Consider the following 20,844-nt stretch of genomic DNA (forward strand, 5'->3'; position numbering starts at 1 on the left):
GAAGAGAGGTACAACAAAAGTAAATTGATTTTCATCTGGCAGAGAAGTTGCCAAGGAGGGTTGGGAGATTTGTGGTCTCATTTTGATATTGATAGGTGACATAAATCGTAGCTGATGGGTCTTCTTTCTCAAGGGAAAGTTAGTAGAAAGAGGAATATGCTTTCTTTTGTGAGCAGTAGGGAATCAAGTGGCAGATAGTCAGTGGTGAAAGAAGAATCAAAAGAGACAGAAATGGTGAAAAATATGCTTTGCGGAAGTAAATTCTAGATACGTGTTGGGTGAAGATGCACAGAAGGATTTGTCTATTGAATAGGAATCTCAATAGAGGAGTGATAAGAGTCACACCCGAGGAGGCATTCATGTGGTGGGAAACCAAATGTAAATTTTCTAATTCTTTTTGGTTTAGCTGCTTGTGTTTCGAAAGCAAACAATAGCAGTGTTGATGCCAAAGTTAGAAAATTGTTGTGTGTGGGTTATTCAACCAAGCAAAACCATGTAGGCGTTTAGACCCTTGCAGAGATAAAGTTGTTGTGAGTAGGGATTTGAGATTAAATGAAAAACCAAACCTAAATCAAGATATTGCTTTCTGGTTGGTATTGGGCAATGATTATGATTGCCCACCTAATCATAATCATAATCATAACCATAATCACATAATGATTGCCCAGAATCACATAATCTCTATAGTTATTGTTGATGCACATTTTTAATCCTTTCAACTTATACCTATATTTTCTAATTTGGCATGGGACCAACAAAAAAGTAAAAAACATGAATACAAGAAGAAAGAACATAAAGATGGTATATTTGGAAAATAATGAAGTTTTGATATGCCATTTATGAAAATCACCAACTTTTTGATATTTATAATTATTTAGAAGGCATCTCTATGTGCGCATGCAAGCACACAGCACGCACATATATACATACATACATACACAAACACATAGGTTGTGCATTATTTCATTGCCTACAACAATTTTAAGTGTCATTTTTAATACCCATCCTTGTTTTGGAACCTTGCTTTCTTTCATGTTTCAGGTGATAGTAGAGCAATAGTGTGTAATGCAGAGATGGGTGGAATTTAATGAACGTATGGATAATACTTCAATTGTTTTAATTAGGAATAGGATCTGGGGTAATGGAACAACAATCATTAAATTTGTGTAGGTGTCAAAATATATAAAATGATATAGTGTAGGTATAATGGCATTTTGGCCGAGGAAAAGAGCTTTCATACACAATTAATGCAAAATGATAAGGTGGAACACCTACGACGGAAAACGTACAAGAACATAATCGAAATCAATAATAAACTTTAAAGAAGTCTATAAACCTATACAATTTGCTACTAAAGATAACAACAATGCTAATAATAAACCTACATGAGAAGCAATGTGCTATTAAATACGCTTGGGTGTGGTGGGTGGACTGTATATATTTGTGTTGACAACCATGTGCATAAAGCATAGTTACAAAACACATCTTGACAAGGTCAGAGAGTAAGAGCTTGACTTGGACTTGTCAATAATCTAGAAAAGCTTGAATAAGTACAAAAGTTGGAACAAATTCTACTATCTCAGTAAGAAAAATCCTATGTTGCATTGCCTTTGGGGACGAAGGGATGGCGGGGATGGGGGGCCGAGTTTCTGGTACGGCTAGAGTGCACCCCCAAATTTTCTAGGGTATGGCAAGTTGGGGACGACAGTAATATATATATATATATATATATATATATATATATATCTATCTATATATATATATATACTTGATTAAATGATGATCTTTTTACAAGGAGGGCCCTGGCTTAAATAAAACCTTGGGCACCTTTTCTAGAAGGGGCATGATCTTTGTTTGTGCCCTAAAACCCTAATTACATTTTACATAACGTTGCCTTCCTCTCAAAAGAATGCTTTGTCCTCAAAGCATAGCTAACAAAGTGTGTTGTTGACAAAATGCCTTTGTCTCCCAAGAGGCTTCTTCTTTTGGTAGATTCTTCCACTTGATAAGGTATTCTTTAATTACTCGTGAACGTAACTTCTTTCCCCTGGAAGTGATGATTCCCTCTGGTTCTAGAATGAGCTTGTCTTCATCATCTAACATTGGCATGGAAGTTTGTGCTGATTGGTGTTTGGTCAATGCTTTTTTTAAGACAAGATACATGAAAAACGTTATGAACTCGACTATTATCAGGAAGGCTTAAGCTATATGCTACTTGGCCGATCTTTTTTTTAATTTGGTATGGTCCATAGAATTTCGGCGCCAACATGTTTTTACCCTTCTGCTTTAAGGATAATTGTTTGTAAGGTTGAAGCTTAACAAATACCCACTCTCCAACTTCAAATTCTCTTTCTGATCTATGTTGGTTGGCCTGTTGTTTCATGCGATTCCTTGCAATACTTAGATTTTCTTTCAATGCTTGAAGGATTTTCTAGGTCTCTTCCAACTGGTCTTTAACTGCTGGAACTCTAGTTTTAGTGAAAGCCAAGTCTTTCCATTTAGGAGTTTCATAGCTGTACAAAGCTTGAAATGGGGTCATTTTTGTGGAAGTATGATATGTTGAATTGTACCACCATTCAACAAGGTGTAACCGCTGAGCCCACTTATTTTGTTTGTCTGCTGCATAACAATGAAGGTAAGCTTCTAAGCACTTATTGACAGTTTCTATTTGACCATCTGTTTTAGGGTGATATGCAAAACTCATGTTGAGGTGTGTTCCAATATGTTTGAAAAGCTCCTTCCAAAAATTCGCCTTAAACTTGGCATCTCTATCACATTCTTAGAAATCCATTCAATTTGTAGACATTCTTGCAAAATATCTCGACAATCTCTTTTGCTGAATGATGAATATGATTTCTTCATTCCTATGAAGTGTGCATACTTTGTGAGTTTGTTTACTACTACAAGAATTTTATCTTTTTCGTCTGACATGTGTAATCTTTCAATAAAATCCATTGATATTTCTTCCCATTTTTGATTAGGAATATTCAGGGGATGGAGTAGGCCAGAGGTCTTAATGCTTTCACTTTTATTCCTTTGGCACTGCTCACATTTTGCTACATACTTTTGAATGCCATTACTCATTGCTTTCCAGAAAAAAGACTGATGTGCATTATAGTAGGTTTTAAAGAACCCTATATGTCCTGCTGAAAACAAGTCATGGGATTCCTTGAGCACATTGGACTTAAATTTAGAGTTAGGGCTTAGGTAAATTCTCCCTTTATACCACAAAATATCTTTCTTTCATTCGAATTTTGGATTTTGAGTAGGATTATTGATTATAGCATATGTTTTTGGGTCTTTTGCATATTCACTGTGGATTTCATTAAGCCATTATGGGATTATAGCTGAGACTGCAAACAAGGATGTTTATCCATCTTTTCTGGAAAGAGCATCTGCCACTACATTGCCCTTTCCCCTTTTATGTAATATCTCCATATCAAAAGCATCATTTTTTTCAATCCACTTTTGTTGTTCTTCAGAGAGCGTTTTTTGTTGGAGGAGGTACTAGAAACTATTATGGTCTGTTAGGATGGAGAACTTACTTCCCAAAAGATATTGCCTCCACTTGGCGAGTGCGTGCATAATAAAGAGCATTTCTTTGTTGTATGTAGACTTAAGACGTTCTCGCTTATTGAGCTTTGTGCTTTCGAAAGCTATTGGATGACCATCTTGCATCAATACTGCTCCTATAACAAAACTTGAAGCATCACATTCAATTATAAATGGTTTTGAAAAATTAGGAGTTGCTAATACAGGTGCATTAGACATAATTCCTTTTAAGTCTTCGAAACACTTTTCTGCTTCATCACCCAACGACATAAGTTTTTCTTTAGAAGGTTTGATAGAGGTGTAGGTACACGGGCATAGTTTTTAATAAACCTTCGATAGTACCCAGTTAACCCTAAGAAACCCCTTAACTTGGATATGTTAATTGGTTTCGGCCACTCTCTTACAGCCTTGATTTTATTAGGATCTACTTTCACTCCTTCCTTGGATATTATATGTCCGAGATACTCTACTTCCTCTTTCCCGTAAGTGCATTTGGATTTCCTGACATGAAATTGATGCCCTTCTAATACAGTGAGAACTTACTCTAAATGCTGTAAATGCTCCTTCCATGTTTTACTATAAATTAGAATATCATCGAAGAACACTAACAGAAACTTCCTTAGATATGGATGGAATATCTCATTCATGGTGGCTTGGAACATTGCTGGAGCATTAGTCAGTCCAAAAGGCATTACCTTAAACTCATGTGACCTTCATGTGTACGGAACACAATTTTTGCTATGTCTTCCAACCTTATCCTTATTTGGTAGTACCCAGATCTCAAGTCTAATTTGAAAAGTATTAAGCTTTGTGTAGTTCATCCAACATTTCATCGATAAACGGAATTGGAAACTTATTCTTAATCTCTATCTTGTTTAGCCCTCAGTAATCTACACATAGCCTCAATGATCCATCTTTTTTCCAAACTAATACATCTGGAGCAACATATGGACTTTTACTTTTTGTGATAACGCCACATTTAAAAAGATCCTGGACTAATTTCTCAATTTCGGTTTTTTGATGATGTGGATATCGATACGGTTTGATGTTGACGGGATTTGATTTTGATTTGACTTCGATTGTATGCTCGATTTCTCTTTTAGGAGGCATCTTCATTGGAAGGTCTTGGAACACTTTTTCGTGCTTTTGAATTAGTTCTTGAACTTCACGTGAACCTTTGTTAACTAGGTTTGGGCCACTCTCTTATAGCCTTGATTTTATTAGGATCTACTTTCACTCCTTCCTTGGATATTATATGTCCGAGATACTCTACTTCCTCTTTCTTGTAAGTGCATTTGGATTTCCTAACATGAAATTGATACCCTTCTAATACAGTGAGAACTTACTCTAAATGTTGTAAATGTTCCTTCCATGTTTTACTATAAATTAGAATATCATCGAAGAACACTAACACAAACTTCCTTAGATATGGACGGAATATCTCATTCATTGTGGCTTGGAACATTGCTGGAGCATTAGTTAGTCCAAAAGGCATTACCTTAAACTCATGTAACCTTCATGTGTACGAAACACAGTTTTTGCTATGTCTTCCAACCTTATCCTTATTTGGTAGTACCCAGATCTCAAGTCTAATTTTGAGAAGTATTTAGCTCTGTGTAGTTCATCCAACATTTCATTGATAAACGGAATTGGAAACTTATTCTTAATCTCTATCTTGTTTAGCCCTCAGTAATCTATGCACAGCCTCAACGATCCATCTTTTTTCCAAACTAATACAACTGGAGCAACATATGGACTTCTACTTTTTGTGATAATGCCACATTTTAAAAGATCCTGGACTAATTTCTCAATTTTGGTTTTTTGATGATGTGGACATCGATACAGTTCGATGTTGATAGGATTTGATTTTGATTTGACTTCGATTGTATGCTCGATTTCTCTTTTAGGAGGCATCTTCATTGGAAGGTCTTGGAACACTTTTTCGTGCTTTTGAATTAGTTCTTGAACTTCACGTGAATCTTCGTTAACTAGGTTTGAAGTTAGCATCTCTAATTGATGACACTGCACTAAATAAGTTGGTGCTCCTTTTTGGATCATTTTCATCATCTGGGATGATGATACAATTTGATTCTCAGGGGGTTGGAACACATATAACTTTTATTTTTGCCCTGCTCATTTAAATTTTATAAATTGCTTTTGATGGTTGGCAAAGTAAGTGCCTAGGGTTTGTAGCCATTGGATACCTGGGACCACATCCACTCTTCCTAATGGTACAATGTAGAACAGAGACTCTAGATTATAGTCTTGAATATGTAATTTGACTTTATGGCATTTCCCTACCTTTTCAATTTTCTTACCGTTAGAGACCATAACTTTCATGTTGGGCCTTTTCGCCATAGTTGAGTCCAAAAAGTTGTGGGTGCTACCAGTGTCGATTAGATCAATTACATTGCTTTTTTTGAAATGACCTTTTAACTGGTTTTGGAGAAAATTTGGAGAATATTCGATCTCTTCTACGTCCGAGTCTTCACTGCTTAAATCATTAGTTGCTTCACACTTATACAGGGTCTTGGTTTCTTTTCCCTTAGCACATCTATGTTTAGGGTTCCACTTTTCGCCACAACGTTTGCACTTGCTTTCTTTCATTCTTGTATTTCCACGTTAGTTTTTTGTCCTTCATGAAGATGTGGTGGAACATATCTTGTATTATCCGTGTTCGCAGTATGGGGAAATCTTCGTCTCAAATATACTCTTTCAACTGTTGGCCATTGCATCTTTTCGTGCTTCTTTTTAGTATCTTTTGCCTTCTGTCTTGCTGCTTCTATAGAAGTGATGTCATGAAGCTCTAGCTCAACCTGGAGATGGGGTTTAATGAGATGAGTTTTTGATAATCCAGGTACTCGTGTAGCTAATGAGACGAGTTTTTGATAATCCAGGTACTCGTGTAGCTAATGAGACGAGTTTCTGATAATCCACATCTTATTTTTGTTGCAGTCTGGTGAGTGTTGAGAAGAACTCTTCTTCCTTGACACTTTGGAACCTCTTAAAGAATGCATTTTTGAATTTCTTCCAACTGATAGCAAGTGTCGTCTTCTTCCACCACATATACTAATTATATGCTTTGCCTTCCATTTGCATGGACACATGCCTGATCTTTTCATCATCATTGTCAATACCGTAAACCTCGAAATATTCTTCTGCTTTATTGAACCATGCAACACTACACTTCTTGTTACCGTTAAATTTGGAGAGCTCAAGTTTTGCTCTTTGTTGATATGTAGCAACTGATGGAGTGAAGAAGGGGTGTTGATTCACGAGCTGCATATTTGAGTATTGATTCCAGAGTTGCATATTTTGAAAATTCGTGTTACTATTTTGTTGGTGGGGTATGGACAATGCTTTTGGAGACTCAAGTTTATCATGTGAGTCTGACAAGTTTGATGTATCCAGAGAATTGAGATGTTGAGTAGCTTCATTATTCTGCGGTATTTGATCGGGTGTAATCTTCAACTTGTCACAAATATAGGTCAACATTACCTTTGCTTGGTTATGATTTAGATCCACCTTATTTGAAAGGATTGCATGATCCTTTTTAAATTTGTTATGGTTCTATTCGAGCTGGCTCTCTATTCTCTTTGTTGTATCCTGGAGCTCCTCAATTTTTTCGCCATGTCTGGTCACCTTAGTCTCAAGATCTATCAACCTTTTAATAAAATCGACCATCGACATTGATGAAGACATTGAGCGGGTATGAGGTGGAGTATACTTATCCAACGTAGCCTTTTTCCTTAATTTGACCTAATATTTTTTTTAAATAAGATATATATATATATATATATATATATTTTAAATAAGATATATATATATATATATATATATTTTAAATAAGATATATATATATATATATTTTAAATAAGATATATATATATATATATATATATATTTTAAATAAGATATATATATATATATATTTTAAATAAGATATATATATATTTATTTAATTAACTATATATATGATTTAATTAATTATAAGTATAACTATATAATTAATTAAATAATTATACAGATAACTATTAATGTTTGAACTTAAAGATATGATTTTAATGGACATATGAAATTGAAAAGGAATAATATGGAAGTCAACGGGGAAGGGTGCGAACAGGTGCGATGGTCAGAAAGTCGGGGAGGAAACAAAATGGCGGATGACAGTGGCTCAAATTGATAGCGGCAGACAGGGCTTGTGCGATGATGTGTTGAACAAGAATGATGTAACTACGGAGGCAGAGGGCTTGGAACAGGATACAGACGATGGCAGGGAAAATGATGGTTGTGGATGGATGCGAACGATGGTAGGAAAAACGATGGAGCAATGGATCGAAGGCGGCAGTGAACTGGTGGTTCGACTTGTGCAGTAGTAGAGCGATGGAGGATCGTCTGCTCTGAGACTAGATGGAGCATGAAAGCTCAGAAACATATATATATTGATTAAATGATGATTCTTTTACAAGGAGGGCCTTGGCTTAAATAAGCCCTTGGGCACCTTTTCAAGAAGGGGCATGATCTTTGATTGTGCCCCAAAACCCTAATTACATTTTACATAACACACACACACAGATATATATAATAAATTCTAGCCATCTTCACCTCCATCATCCAGTCATATAAATGACAAAGGCTTTCTGGCCTTTTCTATGCAAAGCATTCATGCCTACTCTCACCATCTCAAGATGGGAATACTACTATCCCGATTTTAGGGCGGCTTGGATATGGCGCTGTTCAAGTAGCGGGATTGTCATCATGACATTCAGGCTTAACTCAGTGTTGATAGATTTTTCTTTTATTTTTATCTGAGTAAGTGCTCTAAAATTAAAAGGAGTAAGACCTCTATATACATCAGAAGGTGAAACTGGGGGAAGTTTCCAATTAACAGTAGGATTATCTTCTTCTTCATTTAAACATGCTTCATTTCCAGAGGATTCTTCAGAATGACATAAATCATCTAGACCAGATCTCAATTCTTGTTCAGATTGCAAAGCATCAAAATATTGGGAACCAAAACGTCCCATTGAACTAGAAGTACTTGCAGAATCCATAACTACAGATGTTTCTGAAAGATAAATACCCGATAAGATTTTGCAGAATAATACCAGGAAGAGATTGCGGCTTCCTTTTGCAGGCTAAATTGCGGCTTCCTCAACTTGAATTCTCAGTCGAACGTCTTCAACACCCTCCAAACGCCACCACGGCAACACGGGCTACAAACGCTATTCATGACTTCAACAAATTCACGATCCACTCAGACAATATAGCACTAGCAAAATCCACTCAAACAATAACTTGGCTCTGATACCATTTTTCACAGGATCAATTCAATCAACACAATTCTTATCATTATTATTTCAGAAAATCATGATTTTACAGATATGGACTCAATACAGGGACTGAGTTCTCTTCCTCAGATTGACTGCAACAGCTTTTAACAGATATGTCTTAGCTAAAAAGCTTAAGAGATCTGTAGGCTACCTGGCATGCATGTAGACTGAGTCTCGAAAACCAGCAGGCTTACAGACCTATAGACTTACTATATGATTCAGCCACTTTAGGTTCATACCGGCGTCAAGCACTGATACGCAGGCTTCTCAAATCACCTAAGGACTTGAATTTTTCTCGTGATGCAAGCAGTTCAGACTGAAAGTCCGCAGATGCAGAGCAGGAGAGAAATTCGACTCAGACCTCTCAGATACCAAGACTCTTAATTCCGAATGAGCCTTACCTTGTTGTTCACATTTTATTTATAGAACACCAAGGGGGACAACCATCCGTGAATCACCGAAAGCAGAATGTACAAAGCTAGATTCGGGCATGAGTGGACTACTCATGTTATCTCATCCCTTTTCCTTTCGGAAAGCCATCTGGCATATGGGGACCGAATCCAGGACAGAGAAAAGACTTAAAGTAAAATTAAGAATCACGACATGTGATCTTAATTATTGTACTAAAGATTTACACAGTGGAGATTCATGATCGAGTGAACCCACGAAAACTCGTCCAACACCATCGTCGGTTGGAAAGACAACACTATTACATTGTGTAATAATCAATCTGAGGGTATGTATAATGCTGGTACTGGAATCTTTCAATTAGATAATTATTGAAGTACTGGACCCTTACTTCTTTTTCTGATTCCCAGGTCTGCGAACTGTGGCTATCAGGTGGCTCCAGGAAGTTGATGTACAGAAAAGGATTTGATGCAATATCAACTTGATTGTGAAAATCTTCATAATTGGTACTGGAAGATATTGTTCTTGCCTTGTAATGATTCGTGACGAACCATCAGATATGACCACATCGCCGTGCTCCTTGCAAAAATGAAAGATCTTCTATATCAACAATATCTTCAACAGATTTGTACAATATTCCATTCATATGGGCTCTTGGTTCACTAAAGCCAGGAATCTTTAACATGTGAAGAGTGTATGGCTTTATGATTAAAGCTGAGAGTCCATATATTCGCCACCATTCAATGAACCAATCTGGTGTGGGGTCTTCTTGTTCTAGTGCTCCAACTGTCATTCCTTCAAATAAAAATGAAAACTGTATAGAATAAAACAAATTGGCTGAACAATTTTGGAGATTCATAGCTGTAAAGAAAGCTTCCTTCTGTCGATCAGTATCATAATTATCACGATGGAGATGATTATTAAATTTTCTGAAAGTAATATGGCAACTTGTGATTCTGTCATCATCTTCATCATCTCTTTCAAGAGCATATAATATGCTACCAATGTGTTCTAAATACTCCAGGGCTTCAATTGATTCTTCATTCATTTCATTTTGCATAGTTTCCGTCCAAAGATATGGAATATCTTCTCTGTATCTGACTTCTTTAAGCGGATACCAGGCTTCATCATGAGTAGGTAATGGAGTTTCAAGATCATAACTTACCCATCCAGTTGGGGTTTCTATTTCAACAGTGCCTTCATATCTTCTTAAGAAATTGCAATTCAAAGCAAGGATGGAATGTTCTGATAGGAATTCCCTGCTTAACATATCTGCAAAACTATTCTTATCCCCTGGAACAAATTCTATATCAAAAGAATATTGGCTTAATTCCATGATCCATCTGACCATTGCCGCATCTTCAAATTGACATTTGTGGATAGCATATTTTAAAGCCTGACAATATTGCTCTCAATTCTTTTTTCAAACTGGACCAATTCAACTGATTTTTGGCCCAAAGTCCAGAGGCATACTGGCATACCTCTATTTCTTTCTTTCCGCCAGATTTATTATGATTTTCTTGGCACAAAACTGCTCCCCAACCAGCCTGGCTAGCATCTGTCATGATTATCTTTTTCCATTCTTCTCTTATTGGAGACAAAGGCTGGATGCTCTTTACTCTCTCTTTTATTCTTTTTACTGCTTGGGTGCAGTTTTCATCCCATGGGATTGGGATCTTCTGGAGTCTCTTATTCAATAATTTCCTATCTTGGGCGCAATGACTCAAAAATTTTGAAATATAATTAAGACTCCCTAGGAATCTTTGTAACTGATTTTTATCAATTATTTCATTTCGGAAATGGTCCACGAAATTGAGACTCCTTTGAATTACAGTATATGAACCATATTGGATATTATATCCCAGAAAATCTATCATTGTCTTGAAGAGCTTCATCTTTGATGTAGATAAGACAATTCCCATTTCATTGACTCTCTTCAAGAAAATCTTCAAATGTTTGATATGATCTGGTATATTATCAGAGTGTATTAACAGATCATCAATGTATTTTTTCAAAAATTCATCCATACCTTCAAATGTCTCATCCATGATTCTTTGAAATGCTGAAGGTGCGTTGATAAGACCAAAAGGCATGATGTTCCACTCATAGTGCCCTTGTGGAACTGAGAAAGCTGTTTTCCATTTATCAGCTTCTTTTATACCAACCTGCCAAAAACCTGACTTCAAATCAAATTTAGAAAACACCTTGGATTTTGATATTTGGGCCAGAATTGTGGATGGTTTTGGCAAAGGATAAGCATCATAGTCAAGAATGCTGTTTAGAGGTTTATAATTAACCACCAGTCTGGGCTTACCTCTAGCAATCTCTGCATGCTTATTTACATAAAATGCAAAGCAAGCAATAGGGCTCTTGCTTTTCCTTATTAATCCTTTCTTCAGAAGATCTTTGATTTCTTCTTTGCACAATTTCATTTGTTCTTCATTCATCAGAACTGCTCTGGATCTTCTCAGTTTTGCGCTGAAATCTGCCTTTAATGGGAGTTCAACTTCATGTTTATGAATGTGCCAGAATGCATTAGGGTCATCTGAACAACATTCCTTAAACTTAGCAGTGAGGTCTGCTATTTCCTTAGCATACTTCCCATTATCTAAAAGTTCATTTGTCTTTAGAGATTCTTTCTTTATTTCCATTTTAGCCAATAGACTTTCCAATCTTTCTATCCTTCTTAGTCTATTTGGTGCATTTGAATTGATGAAGGGAAAGAATATCTCTCTATTATTCAAGCTGACAAAATATCCATACCTTTGAGTAGCAGTGTCAAGCTTGGCTCCATGCTTGTCGAAGTTCTGAAAGAAAGGCGTTCCAAGATACAAGGCACAATCCATACTTGGAACTATCGGACATACAACTCTTACTCCGACATCTTTAGTCATAAATACATCGATTTTTGCCTCTGTTTTAGTAGCAGTGTCACCACGCTATAGTGACTCTGGGACACACAATAGGTCGTCGCAAATGTGCATTGACCATTGTATCACTTACAATGTTCAATCTTGAACCAATATCCATCAAAACTTTCCAATCTTCGTACTGGTTCCCGATCTTTACTCTCATTTTGATGCAATACATTACATCCCGATTCACAATGTTGCATCCAAGTGATAATCTGTCATCCTCTTTTTCTTCTTCTGATGGCTCTTGTCTATGAATCTGTTTAGAAATTGGATCAACAATATAAGTCCAGTTTTCTGTTTTCCCTGAAAGAGGAGGATTCTTTGATGTAGAAGCTTCTTGAGATCCCATCATTTTGACTGATAAATCTTTGTGATTTTCAATGCATAATCTCTTATTTTCTTTCACAGTCTTCCTTAGTTCTTTTATAGCTTGATGGATAGCGGGAAGAGTCTATGGAAGATCTTCTCCAAAATCTTCATTTTTGAATTGTCTTGTTAATGCTTCTACTGAAAATAATGTTGCAGGAGGGACATACCCTTTATGCGGCTGGTTCTTTAAACTTGTGGGTACTTGCTTTAGGTGATCCATTAACAATGTTTTATACATTTCTTTCAATTGTGGATCTGACGCGGCCATCATCTGTGTGAAGAGATTCCTGCTAGTCTCTTCATAATCTGTCTTCATCATTCTTACTGCATTGCAGTTGCAGACATCTGGGTCACTGCATTCACAATCTCTGCATTCAGTGCAATGAGGATCTCTACATAATTCTTCTTCTGATGATGAAGAATAATCTGCATAATTTAAGTCATTTTCTGACTCTGATTCAGAGCTGATTAGCTCATCACAACTGCTGGGAAGATCAAAGAAGTTGACCTTTCCTTTCTTATTTCTATAGGTAATCTTCTTCTTAGAAGATTCCTTTTTCTTCTCAGGACACTTATTTGCTGTGTGCCCTTTCTTATTGCAGTTGTAGCAGATTATTTCTTTTTCTTTCGAGAACATTTCAGTATGTTTGTATGGCTTCTTTTTGAAATGTCTCTTGGGTTTGCTCTTGGAAGGCTGGGAATTCTTCTTAGAATGGTACTTGTGCCTTCTCTTTTGCCCCTCAGAATTGCCAGCTTTCCCAAGGTGCCATTGCTTGCAGAGCTGCTGATAGCCATGAGGTTTCCTTGGATTTGTAGCAGCACGAGCAATTTTCATTTGTGAACAAAGCTCAACAATTACAGCTTTGACTGCTTGCCTGATCACACCAAATTTGTAGTCTCCTACTTTGCCTGGAAGCTTATTTACAATTGCTGAAGATACCCATTGTGGAAGAGAGGCAACAAAAATCTCCTTCCATTTTGGTTCTAGAATCAAATCAGAAGACAAAGTATGGAGTCTGTGAAGAAACTCATTAAAATACTCATCAAAATGTTGCATATTATGCAACTTCATAGCAAGCAGTGTTATGGTAGTGATTTCATTAGTGATCTGAGGAAAACCAACAAAATTTACAGTGATCCCATAAAGTAGTTTTCCTATCATATTATTTACAGGAAGATGGGTGACAGGATCCATATAAGTAGTTCCATCTTCATTCAACATAACTGACTGTTCCCAAGAAGGAAGAAGGTTAGGTTCTTTTAGTGTTTCAGCTCTTAACCATGCATCCAAAGTACCTTCAAATCCTCCAATTATTCTTCTACAGGCATTAATAGGGCCAATGTCATCTGCAAGATATGTTCTGTAACATACTAACATTGAATGTAAGACTGACATTACCTCTGCCTCAGTACAATTATCAATATTCCACGAATATGTGGAATTTGCAGACCAATCTTTGTGATACTCAGATTTCATTAGATCACGGCGGTCTGGGGCTGGATCCCAAGTAGTGTTCCACTTGGATCTGGAAGAAGTGGCATTGATCTGATTTTCTAGATCTTCTTCAGGTTCTGTTATGCCAAATTGTTCTTTATCCTGTGCAGAAAATTTACTAATACAAGCTTCAAGATCCTCAAGTTCTGGAGTTATTTCAATCTTGTGAAGACTTGTATCTACATCATCCTTGTCATGTGAAGATTCACCAAATATGAATTCAGAAACACTTCCTTTAAAATCATCAGATTTTTCTTCATGAGGTTTTTCTGGCAAATAAGGAACTTTACTGAAAACACTGGGATTAGCAAACAAAGAATAAGGATGTGTAGAAGTAGGCGGTGGAAAGTTTATGGAGCTAGGAGCTTTGATCAGGCTTTCCACTGAAGGAGTTATAGAGTATGGGACTGGCGTTTTAGGCTCAGAAAACAGAGTGGTTGATTTGTAAGCCTCTGCACTAGGCTTCTTTTTCAATGATTCTACTCCGGTAGACACAACCCATACTTGATGTTTGACTATATCAAGGCTTTTACTCACCTTAATAATTTCCTTTCCATGAGCTACTGCTGCTTCATGGATCTTCTTATCTGTTTGGATTGAGAGTCTGTCCAAACTCTGGGCAATAGTTTGATCATTTTCGGCCAAAGTTTTCACACTATCATTCAAACAGACTGTATTATAATCTTGTTTCTGTAGAACTCTGTTCAACATAGCTTTCATCTCAGAGCAAGCAGTTTCTACAGAATCAAATCTATTTCTTACAAATTTTTCCAAACTGGATATGGCTAAGTTTGTCTAGTTGGTTGCTGCAATTGCTTCTTTTGCAGACAAAGAAGGATCATCAGGATGTGAAGGAAGAAGTTTGTACAATTTTCCATCCTGTTGTCGGATCACAAAATTTTTCCATGGTGGGAATTCAGTATCTGTCTCTTGGATAGATCCATCAAGAAGTTCCCACTTATGCTTCCTTGGAGTTCCTGATCTGATCATATTAACATGAAACTGGGAGCATACAGACTTTATTAATTCTTCTCCTTTTGCTCTGACAACAATCAAATGTTTTGGCAAATTTGGCTTTGAAAGCATATTTTGAATTTTAGGAGAAAATTCAGGAGTGCGGAGAGGAGAAGGAATGATGACACGATTCTCCTCTAATTTCTTTTCTACATATTGTTCAGGTTCTTTGATTCTTTTCTGTTTGGCTTCATTCCTGAACTGTTTTATTAGAGATTCCTCTACTTGACTTGCAGAGGGATAATACCATTCATAGAATGATATCCAAAGGTCTTGGGCTTTCATGTATTCTTTCCATCTCTCATTGTTTTGCTGATTGAAAGCCTTTCTATCTTTCTTTTCCAGAAGGAGCATTTCTTGCATGTAGAGATGTTCCTTCTCATGAGTAAAAATATCCCAATTAAACATTTTCTTTTTCCAGACATCATCTGGATTATATGGTCCAATTCCCTTAAAAATCTTCAAAAAAGCAATTATTTCTTCATCTGAGGGAATTTCTATTGAACTGGGAATTTTATCAATAGGATTTCTTCGGTAGGCTGGGATAGCAGACTCATGTACAAAACCCAAAGCTCTAGAAGATGTAGGATTGACAGAATTTACAAGGAGATCTTCTTGAACATTAAAGAAGGACACTTTTTTGTAACTTTGCTCAGAAAGATCTTCATCAGAAGGCGGCACAAATTTGATCATATTTACACGGTGGTTACTGGATGATTCTCCATGGGGAGTAGGAGGATCAGACGAGAATTGACAAAATGTTTTTGAGCAGTGTGGATGGTCACAGACTGAGCTGAAAGGCTGAGATGGGCCTGGCTGTGAGAAAAGTCTTTTGATTGATTCATACACTGCTTGGTCAATTACAAACTGTTGTGGAGCTGGGGCTTGAGCAGGATGTAATTGATTGACAGAGACTGTTGTAGGAACTGTGGTGACAGAGGGTCCACCACGCTGAGCTGTGTTTACTCTGGGGAATCTGGTGATAACTTTCCCATCTGTCTCTGTAATAATAGACTGGGCGGCAACAACAGTTTTTCTTGTAGGTTTTCCCCAATTGGTAACCCAATCATCTGGAGGACAAAGATCTTTGCGGGAGACATATACAGGAGCTACTGGATTACATGCAGAGTCATATTGTACAAGGGTTACTCTGCCAGAATCTTTGCCAGGGGAATGTAAAACAGCAGGAATAGTAGTATTATAGAAGCAGACACAAGTAATATAAAAAATTGTCAAATTTTTTGATTTTGCATGAAAATTTTCATAACCTTGTGTCTGAACACCTAAGGTTAGACATTTTAGAATATGCGGGTCATCAAGAGCAACAGAAAAATCAGGAAAGACATCATATTGAATCGGACCATCAGAAAGACTAGTCTCGATTCCTCCTATCAAGGCTTGTGTGAAAGTTGTCCATCGATTATCAAACAGGGCTGAAAAGACAAAGGCTTTCTGGCCTTTTCTATGCAAAGCATTCAGGCCTACTCTCACCATCCCGAGATGGGCATACTGGTATCCTGACTTTAGGGCTGCTTGGATATGGCGCTGTTCAAGTAGTGGGATTGTCATCATGACATTCAGGCTTAATTCAGTCTTGACAGATTTTTCTTTTATTTTTATCTGACTAAGTGCTCTAAAATTAAAAGGAGTAAGACCTCTATATACATCAGAAGGTGAAACTGGGGGAAGTTTCCAATTAACAGTAGGATTGTCTTCTTCTTCATTTAAACATGCTTCATTTCCAGAGGATTCTTCAGAACGACATAAGTCATCTAGACCAGATCTCAATTCTTGTTCAGATTGCAAAGCATCAAAATATTGGGAACCAAAATGTCCCATTGAACTAGAAGTACTTGCAGAATCCATAACTACAGATGTTTCTGAAAGATAAATACCCGATAAGATTAGGTAATCCTGAGTAACAGATTCCAACATCTCACTAACAATGTTCTCTCCATCTAAAATTCCATGCTGCTGGGGAAGACGAATATCTTCATTAACAACATTTTCTCCACCCAAAAATTCATGCTGTTGGTGAAGATGAAGATCTTCATGTTTGTTTTCAGAGGCTATTTCCCCTGTCACAACAATTGGCTTTGCTGTGGTTTTTGATAACAGAAGCTGGCTCATATACTTCTAACAAGGTAACTAGAGTTCGTGGTGGAGGTGAAGATGGTTGTGAAGAAAAACCAGTATTCATGTCTGTATTTGTATGTTTTACTTTTGTTGCAGCATCATTTTTTTGTGGAAGTGGCATTGAATGCTAGGTACAAATACCACTCCTCTGAGAAATGTATCACTTCCTCCAATCTTAACAATAATGAGATATCCTGCAGGAAATGATCCATCAAGTATTCTATAGACAGTTTGTCCAATCATAAATCGATAGGGCAGCCGATGAATTGTCCCCATTTTCATTACTTGGATTTGTGATTTATGATAAGAGGGGGGAACATACTGTTTTTTCCTTGGGGATGGCAGAATGGTGCCTGAAAAGTCCCCAGAATTTTCTCGAGATGGATTGGGAATGTCTTGGAAGTCCCCAAGTCCTCGATGACATTCCCAAGAAACTGGGGATGTTCCCAACCCCTGTAAAAGTCCTTGGTATGCTGGAATGTAGGGTACAAGGGATTTTTTGGTGGGGACGTGTCCCCGTGCAACATAGGAAAGATCTTAGGAAGAACTCAGGGGAAATTGAATCTAGAAAAATTTGGGAAAAACTCAGCTGATCCTTGAGCACTTGCCAGTTAGATCAACTTGTTTTATATGTCAAGCCGAGTTTGATTGATGAGTTTGAGTCAAACTTGATAAGTTTTATAAAGTCGTTCAAAGATTTTTCTGTTTTCCTATGGGGAAACAACATTGGACTGTTTGTTTCTAAACTAGGATTTCTAGAGTGCGAGCAATCGACAACATTCTAAAACCTCTGGATAGCATGGGAGAGTGAAAAACTCCAAGACATTTTTTGTTATGTATAGAATAGTTGCTGCTTCTTTCCCAGGTTCTATAGAAACGTACATAATCATGGCTAATCCTATAGTTGATGCCTTCCTGTTAAGTTTTGTTAACAATGGTATGTTCTATGCTTAGCACAATTACTTCAATGTTCCTTTAGTAGCCCAATGACAATTTCCAATTTAGTTTTCCAATAGCAATCACATTAACCATAAATCACATTGATAGTAACTGTAGATAGAACATAAAATAAAATGCAAAAGACAAACCAAGACAAGAGGACACCAGATTTGGTAGATGCGAGGGAAAAACCCCAATGTGGGGGAAACCCTTTGACCAATTCTTCTTATTATTATATCAAATGTCAGCAGAGAGAGAGTACAAAATGTCATAGTTGACTTGACAAATCAAAGTCAAAACAACCCTGTCAAATCTGCAGTGAAATTCAGCCCTAACCGGAAAGTTAAAGATGGTCAACGCAGCAACAAAACTTCCCCTTTGAAGTTCATTCAAAGGGTGCCAGACTCGACCTGCAGCATTGGTCAAATTCAGCGCAAAATAGTCATAAAATTTGCAGTCAAACTTGGTCAACCTGAAGTCAACCCTGTGGTCAAATGGGCCTGTGGTCAACGCAGGTCAAACAGCCTAGAAAATCTTGGTTTTTGTGCCAATCAATGTGGCCTGGTCAAACAGAGTCAAACCCTCCAAAATCACAGTCAAACTTGGTCAAACAGTCCCTAGTCAACGCTGGTCAAACTTCAGTCAACTCCTGAAATTTTCGGCCCTGTACTTCAGTCTGAAATTTGTCCTCCTTGCCACACGTGTGAGAGAAAGAGAATGCCCAATAGCTGTACAAACCAATGAGAGGAGAGAGAAGAATGTGTGAGTGATGATGATGCCAAATGAGGTGAGAGGTCACTTGTATTTATACAAGTCGTTGAGGGTGAAGTGACATGTCTCTTGGGCTTCATGAGCCTACATGATGATGTGACCAACCTTGACAATTTGCACATATGTGGGCATAAATTCAAAAACTCATTTCTGCTTGTCCAAATTTGATGATCTTTAGGTCAATTTTGGTCCTCTCGAAAAGAGGAATTAAATGCAATCATCATCTCCATCAAATGATTTGTCGAAAGTGGAATTTGGCCCGAGTTGCCAATTTTAACACTTCCTTTACTTGTTTTTGAGTCTTGAGATTTAAACCGTAATTGCGGACAAAAGTTAGTTTATTGATCAAGTTTGCCATCTTAAAATCTAGCTGAATTTGATTTAGCTAACGAGTTTGCCATTTTTTTTTCCATTTATATTGAAATAAAAACTCATTTCCATTAGAGTATCCACACCAAATTCCTGTCTTATTAGATTGGTAAGGAGCAAATATTTCCTAGCAATTACACTAGTGTTTGCATGATGCTTCTCTAAACATTTCTTATGGGGCTGAGTTTAAATGGTGAAAAGTCATTGATAGAAATTAATGAATCCTATTTTCTAGAAAGTACACGATATTGTATTGCTGCATTACTATATGTTGTGTTTATTTGAATATACATTATAATCTTATTTTGTGTCATTTTCGTAAAACAAGTATGTGCCCTTGCTTAAGTTCAAGTTGATTGGTTTTATTGAGGAAATGTGGTGAAGAATATTATGGAATTTTGTTATAGAGTTTTTGATTTCTGAACTTGTACCATTTAATCTTTGATCCTTTCCCATGTGGATTGATGTGTGTTGGTTTGACATGAAAATTATGAATGTTCACTGATTAATTACAACGCATGCAATCAACAATCCCTTAATGCATGGGCTTTCAAGAATGACCTCTGATTTATGTGCTTTCTGCTTAGGTTAGTGCCTTGAAACCCAGTTTATTTGGGGAATATATCGGAAATGCCAATAATTTTTTTATAGTTTGACTGACCATATTAATTGGTTCACAAAATCTGCTTGTGTTTCCTTGAAAAGGCAAAGATTGTAAGGTATGTTTAATATTCTTTAGGTCATGATATAAGTATAATTTTCTGAGCTTGATAAATTTGGCGTAGGATGGGACCAAGGACTTCTAGGAATGTGTGTTGGAGAAAAGCGCAAGTTGAGGATACCTTCCAAATTGGGTTATGGAGCACAAGGCTCCCCTCCCAAGATTCCAGGTATAAATTATTTATATGTTTGTCAATCTTAGTGTTTGCAATTCATCTTTTCAATATATAGATTTTAATAAATGATGGATAAGAATTTTTCCAAACATTTCAATAATGCATAAGTGGTAGTACAATCATGCTTCTTCTTATGATTCAGAATTAATGAACTATGAACTATTGACAAAGCTGCATGAATTGGACTTCTTTTTGAGTTGGTAGTCCACGTGCCAGATTTTGAGATAGGCTTTTGAGTTGGGAGTCCAAGTGCCATATGTTATATGGCATTTGAACCTACTTTATTTGTTCTACATTCTTTATAAATACCCAGAGGCTGTTTCAAGAGGTCATCACTTTGTCACATGCATTGATACGGGAGGCACCCTTTCCATCTAAACCCTCATCCTATTTCTCCTCCCCTCTACCTGTATGACTGTAGGTCCTGTTACATGGAGTTTCTTTCATAGGCAAAATGGAAAGCATATTAAGTGTTCTCCACTTGCTTCCCACTTTTGTATTGTGGGACTTGGTATACAATGGTTCCTTACACGTTGGGCAGGGGCAGGGGGTGGTTGGTGGGGATCATTCAAAAGGGATGGGTTTTCATCTTTGATTCCCTTATCTGCATCGTGTCTTCTATCAAGGTGGGCTGTCAATTGGGATTA

The 20,844-nt window shown here is 37.0% G+C and overlaps 1 protein-coding gene across 1 annotated transcript in view; it reads left to right on the top strand.

Annotated features, from left to right (window-relative positions):
* LOC149141813 (FK506-binding protein 2-like) overlaps nucleotides 1-20,844 on the top strand; it is a 107,156-nt gene that overhangs the window by 75,036 nt on the left and 11,276 nt on the right. The window contains exon 5 of the mRNA XM_089446363.1: nucleotides 20,087-20,191. Coding sequence (XP_089302489.1) covers nucleotides 20,087-20,191 — 105 coding nt within the window. The remainder of the gene's footprint in view (nucleotides 1-20,086; nucleotides 20,192-20,844) is intronic.

The sequence above is a fragment of the Pinus tabuliformis genome, chromosome X (assembly GCF_031772625.1).
Source record: "Pinus tabuliformis cultivar Carrire ecotype Pingquan chromosome X, CPIR1, whole genome shotgun sequence".
NCBI classification, from domain to species: domain Eukaryota; kingdom Viridiplantae; phylum Streptophyta; class Pinopsida; order Pinales; family Pinaceae; genus Pinus; species Pinus tabuliformis.